This window comes from Haplochromis burtoni, unplaced genomic scaffold (assembly GCF_018398535.1).
Source record: "Haplochromis burtoni strain Fernald_Lab_line unplaced genomic scaffold, NCSU_Asbu1 Contig_215, whole genome shotgun sequence".
Lineage (NCBI taxonomy): Eukaryota > Metazoa > Chordata > Actinopteri > Cichliformes > Cichlidae > Haplochromis > Haplochromis burtoni.
Window position 1 is genome coordinate 681756 of NW_024582576.1, and position 10051 is coordinate 691806.

The 10051-nt window shown below is 43.6% G+C and overlaps 1 protein-coding gene across 1 annotated transcript; it reads right to left on the reverse strand.

Moving 5' to 3' along the window:
* Positions 1-1461: 1461 nt before the first annotated feature.
* On the reverse strand, positions 1462-4828 carry calm2a (calmodulin 2a (phosphorylase kinase, delta)). The gene is made up of 6 exons (XM_005936862.3): positions 4667-4828; positions 3737-3767; positions 2582-2725; positions 2377-2483; positions 2165-2300; positions 1462-2026 (listed from the first exon to the last, which is right to left on the reverse strand). Exons 1-6 carry the CDS (start codon positions 4667-4669, stop codon positions 1998-2000), a joined length of 450 nt encoding a protein of 149 aa, XP_005936924.1. The 5' UTR covers positions 4670-4828; the 3' UTR covers positions 1462-1997.
* Positions 4829-10051: the final 5223 nt, after the last annotated feature.

Below are 10051 nucleotides of genomic sequence, written 5' to 3' on the forward strand. Positions count from 1 at the left end.
GTTCCAGACATTTGCTCAGTACCATATGACACAAAAATACTTGTACTAAACATTCAGGCTTTTCAGGTACATGCATCCAGCAAACTCAGTATTTTGATTCGTCATAGATATGGTTGGAATAAAATCAAGAACAAGATCATCCCTTGTAATGAAAAAAAAGCTTCAGACTACATCATACCAAAGCTTCAGTCTGTGGAATGAGAATGGGTCCCAAATTAAATTGTACGTTTGGGTTTTTTAGCTTAGTTTTCTGACCTGACACTTTCCCATCTACCTGTATGTGTTACTTTTATAACCTTCATTATAAAAGATTGGGACCCGATCCAAATTTTAAACAGCTGAGAACACCCAGCGTCTTCTGTCAGTCTTTGGATTCCCTACTTGAATAAGTCACCTGATCATCCTATCATTTAACCTGTCAGCGCTCCTGTTTGGAACATGTTTCCTTTCAGTCACCCAGTTGCAGCAGCTCATTAAGGTATGCACACTGTTTTAAAATGTATTTGCATATTTAGATTTGTGCAGATATTTGTATTAGAAATGCAAATTACAAGGTGATTCCTTGTTCCCTACCACCACTGGATTCAACAACAATTTGTTTTCAGCTATTAAACTTAGCTGTGTGCAACATCACATTTACTGCAACGCTGCAAAAGCCAGATGCACATCTCCAAAGTGCAGTGATTGCATCCCCCCAAAATGGGCTGCAAAAAACAGCAAACAAATTTCACACAGGAGGCAGCACAGAGGTCCACAATAGAGCTTTATTTTGTCATTCATCAAAATAACAAACTTAGTATCTCTGCAAGCTACTGTAACAAACTCATCAGAAATAAAACAGAAAATAAGAGTCCCACACAGGTACACCTATTTACACCATGGTTTCTGATACATGTTCAGTCACCCACATCTTATGATTGGGGGCAAATGCCACGCAAGACATGAGGCAGTCAGGTCCTACATGGTGCTGTGCTGGCTCTAACACACACTGCCTATGCAGTCAGATGGGCGAGCTGGACAGTACAAGGCTAATCTAATTTCGAGTACCATTGTGTGTACTTCAAAAATAGAAGCCTTTGATCCCACTCAGTGCTTTTATTTTAATGACAATGCACATCTGACGTGAGCTTTTCTGAACATTAAGAGGCATTGGCTGATGCTCCTCAGTGCTGTGGGGAGGGGGGTTAACAGGGGGACTTAATTGGTAAACATCTCATGTATTCCAAGCAACAAGAAGAGAAAAAGAAAAAACCAAACCTATCAAAACTGGAGCATCCTGTCTTCAATACAAAATGGGAATTATTACAGGGTATACAAACTCAACAATCCATAACCGAAAACAAGACAATTTCCAAATATGGGTAGATTGTAAATTTTATTGGAAAAAAAAAAAATAAAACTGAAATGGATTTACCTGTGGTCAAAAAAAAACAAAAAAAAAAACAAGTAGACGGTTAAAAAAAAAAAAACAAGAAGTAGTGAGTAAAACATTAAAAAGCATGGTAAAATTTGTCATTTTTCTGGTATATAGAACAGCAGATACAAAAAGAGTTTGTACGAGTACCTAGGAGATACACCCGTGTCATTTTTTTGCAGTAGTGCAATGCTGAGATTTCCATATATACTTTGTCCGTAGTCCATGCAGAGTTTCAACTTCTCTACATCGTTTCCATGCCAACAGTGTTGCCAAGTGACAACCAGCTGACAGGTTTCCAATGTCACCATGCGTGGAGGGGGCCCCGAGCACATAACAGGAAAATTCCAAGTTCTCCAGCTTCCAGGGGCCTCCACGGCATCTGGTTGTATGACCGTTCTGTCACTCCAAAACACCATGACAGCAAAAGAAAGGGACATGGGGACAAGAGCCTATGCAGTTTACATGCAGTTCCTTTGGACAGCAGAAGGGGCAGGGATGAATAGGGGCTATTAAGATTTTACAGATAAATTACACAAAGAAAAAAGGCAAATTATTTATATACGAAATCTGTACAAGGCCTTCACTTCGCCGTCATCATTTGTACGAACTCTGCAGGGTTGAAGAGGGAAAAAAATTATAAAATTTTACATTTAAAATGTCAGCACAAAATTTTTACAAAAACCCCAAAAAAAAAAAAACCCACACACACACACACACACACACACTAATAGAAAACTATATACCAACCTTCATAGTTGACCTGTCCATCCCCATCAATGTCTGCTTCTCTGATCATTTCATCCACCTCTTCATCAGTCAACTTCTCACCAAGGTTTGTCATCACATGGCGCAGCTCAGCAGCACTGATGTAGCCATTCCCATCCTGAGAAATCAGGTCAGTCAGTCCCTTCTTACAAACTACAGTGCATATGTACACTAGAGCGGCTGGATGCATTTACCTTGTCAAAGACACGGAATGCTTCTCTGATCTCCTCCTCGCTGTCTGTGTCCTTCATCTTCCTGGCCATCATGGTCAGAAATTCTGGGAAGTCTATCGTTCCATTTCCTGAAGAAAAAAGTTTAAGAAGCAGCACATTTGAGCTACTGACATCCAGCAGTGACTGTAAACAGCTGGAAGCCTTTGAGGTTTGATCGAGTTCTCACCATCAGCATCCACTTCATTGATCATGTCCTGCAGTTCTGCCTCTGTGGGATTCTGGCCCAGAGAGCGCATGACTGTGCCCAGCTCTTTGGTAGTGATGGTGCCATCTCCATCCTTGTCAAAGAGTGAGAAGGCCTCCTTGAATTCTAGTTGCAACAAAGAGAGTTGGCTTTTTAGTGAGGGGAAAAAACAAAACATAAACCACACCTGTAAAGCAATTGGCAACAACTGGCAAGACACCACAACATCACGTCACAAAGCCCACTTTTAAGACCAAGCTCATAATTGTATCGTTAAATGTCCATATAAATCAACTCCGAGATACTAATGAGACCCTCTTGAGTTCCAACTACAAGTTTCTGGCTAAACAAGAGCACCGACCGCGAGGCGGAGCAGCAGAGGGCAAAGTTGTGCTACATCAACGACAAATGACAGCCCCGTGCAGCTTTGGTGGAGCCCTGAGGGATGACGAACAATGACACACTCATCAAGCGTGATGAGGCCAACGGGAAATGTGTAGTGGCGTGCAGCAGCTTGTTAGTGTCAGGAAAACTATGAACCTGCCCTGCCATTTCCAGGGTCAAACACATAGGGCAACACCCTTTTTTTGTTCTGACAGAGAGGGCCTGCTGTGCACAGCGGGAATATCAACAGGGACCGATTTCCATGGGGCAAGCCGCAGGTCATGCGGGAAGGTATAAGGAAGCCACTAAATCGTATGAATCATCTTTATAGACTTTACAGGCCTGCATTATTTACATAACACCTTATTGTAGCATACCAGCGCACCAAGCCCAGTATACTACCACAAATGTTCTTGTAGCACTCCCATTTCATGAGCAAGTACCTCACGTCATATGCAAGCATATAAAGGTGAGCACCAACAGCTCGCCAGAACGCACAGCTCTTTCAGATTACATCATTTATTACATGGCAACCATGAAAATGCAAAGTTTTCCATGAGGGAGTCCTTAAGCGCTCCAGTGCCAGTAAGCAACAGCGGTTTCTTTCATTCCAGTTTTATGACCAGCAGGCTGCTCTGTGGAACGCCTTAAAAGGCAAAAGTATAAATCCACTGCAATGGGATGCAAAGATCCATAAGGCAGGCCACTTGCAGTTATGAGGAAAAGTAGAAGATCAATGCAGCCATGTCTTACCAGCAATCTGCTCTTCTGTAAGTTGATCAGCCTGCAATATACACGAACAAAAAACAAAACAAAACAGCTTTTAGTATGCCAGTCAAGAAAAATAAAAAAAATATATACATACACACGCCTCGCGTTACACTTTCCTGCTTAAACCCCCTCCCCATGCTGGTTTACGTGGATTCTCTCAAATTTACAGCTGCGTTTTCGCACAGCTGCTACAGCTGACGAAAATGATGTTGTTACAACAGCAATATTTAGTACTACCAGTAAATTTGCACAAAGGCATTTTCTTGACTGTAAGCCAACACTTTGTCCTACAGAAGAAGGAAAAAAAGGAGAAAGATCGCCACGCCATTGGCAATTGCGCGAAATATTGGAGCGATCTTCGAACACACCAAATTTGCGGTATAAAATTAATGTTGTACAATTTGGCGGTAAACGGTAGCTAGGCAGAGCCGCACTTAGCTAGCTACCATTACATGCCGGTTCATCAACTCAAGACAACGCCACACGTTCAGCACAATGAGTGACTAATACAGCAAGTAATACCGCGTTTAGCAAATAGTCACAATACAGCTTACTCGGTTAAAGGATACTACTAGGCGGGACACTAGCTAGGACGCAGCTGAACTGCCATAAAAAGCAACGTTAATGGGACACTCGACGCACATGCACCATTTTAAGTGTAAATGCGTAAACTGTGCTCAACAGACGTTATACCTTCATTCAGACTAAACAGAAGCTTCCTTGGACGAGTTAGTTTTGCCCATCTACTGTAAAGAAGACGTTTACTCGGCTAGCAATGCGGTAGTTACAGCGGGCATTTTTGAGTTACGTTTTATTTCCGTTCATTCCGACCGGAAAAAAAACCCCAACGGGTTAGAGGTTTACGAACGGATCCAACCCGCCGCAAATGAAAGCCAGTCTTATTTCCCTTACCATTTCGATGTAGATGTGGTGGCTGGTTCACGACAAATTCGTAATAAACCTAAGCCGAATAAGCTTCCAAAACTCAACACTCTCTATGAACACACTGACACAGAGGCAACTGGACTCGCCTTTAACGGCTATTCGAAACTCCTCCTCTTTTTTAATATCAATCCGCCAACTCGCCTCTTCTACAGGTCCCTAATTATTATTATTTTAAAAATCGTAATCGATATCTATACAGTAAGAACAAGAAACAAGTTAAACATTCATCTATGAATGCTGTGAAGGTTTCGACTCTGATATTTATAATCACACCGCGTATCCCCTGCGGTCTACATAACGGCGGATTAATACTTTCTGCTACTACGTGATGGGGCACAAGCTGTAGCCGAAAGAAATCGCGCTTTCTGATTGGTGTGTTTGTACCTGCAATGCGTCACTCCCATGGTCTGCGCTGCCGCTGCATCTTATCCATAGACATCTCAGTCAGTGCCACAGGCACAGCAGACAAGCTTGTTGCATAGTGTGTATACATATGGGCAACGTCTTCAGAGAAGCACAATAACACAATTCTGATAAGTAATTAGCTACCAGTAAGAAAAATGATTACTTGTAAATGAGCTAGCACTGACCCAGTTTGTGCTTCTATTTATTCTATTACTGCAGTTTTCTCATTTCTGATTGCATTACTTATATTTTATTAGTGTGCTGATAGCCATGCTGTTTTAAATGGCTGTTACAAGGTTACCCCAGACTGATCCTGCGTTCCTCCTTTCTGCTGTGCAAGTGTTCATCACTTTGAATTTTATGCATAATTAGATGCAGCGTCAGGGATGGAGTGTTTGGGTCTAATAGTTAGGTGTTACAGCTCGTGCATGCGTGCGAGTGTGTGCACTGTGCACATTTAGATGTGTAATATGTAAGTGGGTCTGTTGCTGTCAGATGATGCTCGGGTCTCATTGTGCTGCTGCTGGTGTGGATTGGAGTATCTGATAGCCTGATTGCTTATGCCTGACTGCTCTCCTGTCTCCCAGTGACCACCTGTCTCTGCCCTGGCCCCGTGGGAGACGGCGGGGAAGAAGGTGGAGGAGGGTGGACAGAGATGTGTGAGGAGAAAGATTTGAAGAACAACTCTGGAATGTACTAGAATCTCCAATGTGCCTAAACAGCCTCAACCCCCTGCCTTTCTCCCAGTTCTTCTTATTATTAGAGACGAATGTCACACTATAAGCATAAGCAGAATTTGTCACATTTATATGGAAGAAATGATGACCCAGAGTGCTTTCCGATTCCATCTGGGCTGTTTACAGAAGTGCTGTTGATCGTGCCCTGTGAGCCGCTGAGCAGCCTCAGAATGAGCCGGCCAAGCCCACTCTACAATTGCAAAACAAAAAGTAACTAATCTGAATCGTACTGGATTCTTTTCATTGAACTCTGTTTTGTTATTTTCCCGTATTGAGGTTTTTGTCACTGTGCAGATTAGGCAATGCCAGAGGTGACGGCACAGAAGCCTGAATCGGTCACAAGAACCAGTTAAGCTGATCCATGTGCGATGACTGTACACGGAGGTGTACAAATTCACTTTGCGTCTCCTTAAAAACACTTGGCAAACAGGACAATGTGGACTTTTATGCACTTTTGTCAATGCCGCAGACATTTAACTGCTTTCAGCTCACACGTTATTAAGGAACGTCAACGGGGAATTGCTCTAATAAGACCTTTTTAGACACAATGGTACACTGTTGGGCCATAAATATTTCAAAAACATAATAGCTTTCCACTTTGGCCTCCTGCCCCGGTTTCTATAGCTACACTTTATCTAATGTGCAGTATCGGCTGTTTGATTGGTTGATAAAGTGACTTTCAATGCCCCCCAGGTCTCAGAGCGCCTCGTTCCGGGTCAAAGGTATGTACGGGCTGGATTTTAATAAGGATTGGGCATACTGGAACTAAAGAGGTGTTACTTAATGGTCTATAAAACTTGAAACCAGGCTCCATGATGTAAGCCAAGCAGGCTTTAAAATGAACACTAGGCTTAACATGGAACACTATACAGTATTTGTTGCAGGACTGTTTTGGCATTATGGATGTTGGGTATCGTGTTAACTCCGGGGTATTATTTTTTTTATTATTTATTTAGTTGCTCAGATTAATCACAATGCTCAAACCACTGCAGGGCACTAGCACATATTACGTCTCCCCTCTTCTTATCAGCTCTGTGAATATGTAACTACCTCACGTATTGCTTTCTTATCAAACGCTGCCCAGCCCAGAGCTTGTTTTCTTTTTATAATACTGCAGTTTTCATTACTGTACTGCAGGGGTCAAAGTTCGCTTTAGTTCAGTGGAAATCAGCTCAAGTCAGCCCTCCATCTTCATTAATACATTGCTTCCCCCAACACGTTAATGCTCCTTCCCACTGACAGCAGTTAGCTTCAGAGGTGGGTGGATCGATCCAGATATTGATGGTATGGATACCAATGCTGCTATTGGTACTGGAATGATACCAGTACAATAGGAGGGATACTTTGTTCTATCCTCTAGGTTCAGTATGCAGCCCACTGAATTGTGTTAAATAAACTACCTTATTGGAAATGCTATTTATAGCCTATAGCATGTTTAAACAACAGAAGCGGACCCAAAGCGCTTTAAGAGACAGCCATTTACATCCTATGTGCTAGCCCTGCGACAGACTGGTGATCTCTCCGAGCTGTACTCCGCGTCTCGCCCTATGGTAGCTGGCATAGGCTCTCAAACAAAACAGCTTTCAAGCAAGTTGTGCGAGGACTTTGAGGGTGACAAATATGAGACGATGTTTACCTGTGTAACCAAAAGACGCGGGCGCCATTTTTAATGGATGAGGATTTGTAATGCACCTGCTGTTTCAGTGCCAAGTGAGAGGATTGCCTTTCATGGCAGAGAATGGCTGTTAGCCGTGTGTCAAGCCAGTAGTGAAAAGAGTTTTTGCATCGTGTCAGCAACGTACACATCGGGTGCTGCACCTGTTTGCTTTGGAGAGCGTGTTAGAACATCTGAATGCAACTGTGTATGTTGACATGCAGGGATGGTCAAACAGCAGGGGGAAGAGCGCGTTTTGTGCATGTATGTATTTTATTTTATCTTCTTATGAGGAGAAAATTCAAGGGAAAAACAAGTATCTCAACAAGGTGTCTGAAATAGCTTCACTGTTCCTTAGCACTGATTCTCACAGTATGTGGCTCTCTGCTGGAGGGATGGAGCACCATTTTTCTATAGTGTTTTGGTGAATTCTCTCCCAGAATGGGAGGCAGAGCCTTCACCTTTCAGGCCTCTCTTCTGTGGAGCCAGCTTCTTAAACTTTAGGCTTAAACTTTCCTTTTTGATAAAACAAGTAGTTAGCGCTGGATCAATGACTCCGAACCCTCAGTAAGTTAAGTCTAGGCTTATATGCTGATATAACGAGTGGTTCTTCTTCACTCACCTCTTATTGCTCACTATGCATATACATCACTTTGCACTTAATCATTAGTTACTATTACTCTCTGGCTCTCTTTCACAGTGTATCTTTTGTCCTGTCTTCCTCGCCTCACCCCCAACCAGTTGTGGCAGATGGCCGCCCCTCCCAAAGCCTTGTTGTGCTGGAGGTTTCTTCCTGTTAAAGGGGAGTTTTTCCCTCCCACTATTGCCAAGTGCTTTTTCACAGGGAGCTGATTGTTGGAGTTTTCTCTCTATTATTGTAGGGTCTTTATCTTATAATATAAAGTAATTTGAAGTGACTGCTGTGATTTGGTGCCATACAACTAAAACTGAACTGAACTGCATGAAGATCTCACTGGGTGTTCAAGCGGGTTGAGATCTGTTTCCTGCAAAGATCATGACACATGGAAGGGACCGCTGTTAGCAGGATAGAAAGAGAAAAAAGGTGACTACTTGGAATATCTCTCTATTGATTTACAGCATTTCCCTCTAATTAAAACCCTCCCATGCCATAGGTACATGTCACTGTACTCTGACCCCTTGTTAGGAACAAAGGTTTGGGTTTTTCCTTTATTCTGTCACCTGTCTGTACATCTGACCAGCCTCTGCAAATAATTCCTGATTACTAGCAATAGTTCCCAGCACACAGTGGCCAGACATCTGGTCCATTCAGTAACGCTGGAAACCACTCCCTGTCAGCAAGAATGGCTTTATAGCCATTCAATAAGGGTATTAGCCAAATAAGGTCTAACAACGGGCTAGCCGCTCATGAGTCAATCCCATAGGGCACCCTGGCCTACCTGTTACTGAGAAAAGACTTGTTTTTCAAAATTACATCATGAGGCAGAAATGATTAATGGCTTCAAATCGTATAAGAGGATTTGGTCTGGGCCTGTGATTCCCTGCCTATTTCAATCATGTTGTGATGAAATGGATATAGTGTTAAGCATGCACTTAGTTTCCTACCCCCTCCTCCCGAAATGTGTTACTGTTTGTAAAGCCTGGCTCTAAATCAAGTGGAATGCACCCCCCTCCACCAAAAAACAAAACCTGCACATGCTAGTAGTTTTATTTGATAGGATCTGAAGGACAAAACCACTTACTGGCTGTCACTACAGTCACTACAGTTTATCTTTACTCGCTGGCTTTTTATTTTCCCTCCTGCAATTCCCCCACCCACCCGCCCCAACACAAACTCTTTCCTTGACTCTGTCTAACTCTGTCCTTCTCCCTTCCACCCTTTCTCTCACTGGCTCGCCTCCAGGTTGTCTGCTGCAGAGTTCAAACACTGCAGCCTTCAGCAGCACATGAAACAGTGCTGCTTGGAACCATCCAGAAAGGTAGCACTACAAAGCTCCGATGCCAAGGTGAATTCATCCTCACAGGTGCTACCCGTGCTTTCGCACAGGGGTCGCAGGGGTCAGGAGCTCAGCTTGTTGTCTGTGCTTCTTTCTTTCCAGAAGTTCCCCGTACAAATGTTCTGTGTAGTGTGGGTGTAATCTCAGTTTACTCTCTCAGTCAGCCCTGTAGAAAGTGAAACCAGAGGAATCAACGAGCATCACAGAGGTTAGGCAGGGGCATTTCTGTGCACGAGCACCTTCTCTGGTGTGCAAAAGAAGTGACGGGGTAGAGAGTTGCAGCAGCTCTCGCGTCCTTGACCCTTGCTGGAGTGCGGGCCAAGTCTGTCTCCGCAGTGGCAGGGACCTGCAGGGCTGCCTCGCTCCGTGCCCCCTTTCAGATGATCTCATTCTGCAGGGGGTAGCTCTCTCTGCTGCATGCTGCAGCCGCTTCCAGATGAAGGCTGCAGAACAGGTGTCAGGCTGTCTGTGTGTGCGTTTATGTGAAGCTGTGGGAGTGCTGTTTCTGCTCAGACCCAGCTCGTAAACAAATGTGATTGAGCCAGTTTGTGTGGAAAGTCTCAGCTCTGACCCCTGGTGG

Excerpts from the sequence above, each read along its gene's own strand:
- calm2a (XM_005936862.3), bottom strand. Across the intron at positions 2,484-2,581 it reads CAATGAAGTGGATGCTGATG|GAAATGGAACGATAGACTTC; the intron begins GTGAGAACTCGA and ends TTTTTTCTTCAG. Across the intron at positions 2,027-2,164 it reads TGGACAGGTCAACTATGAAG|AGTTCGTACAAATGATGACG; the intron begins GTTGGTATATAG and ends TCAACCCTGCAG.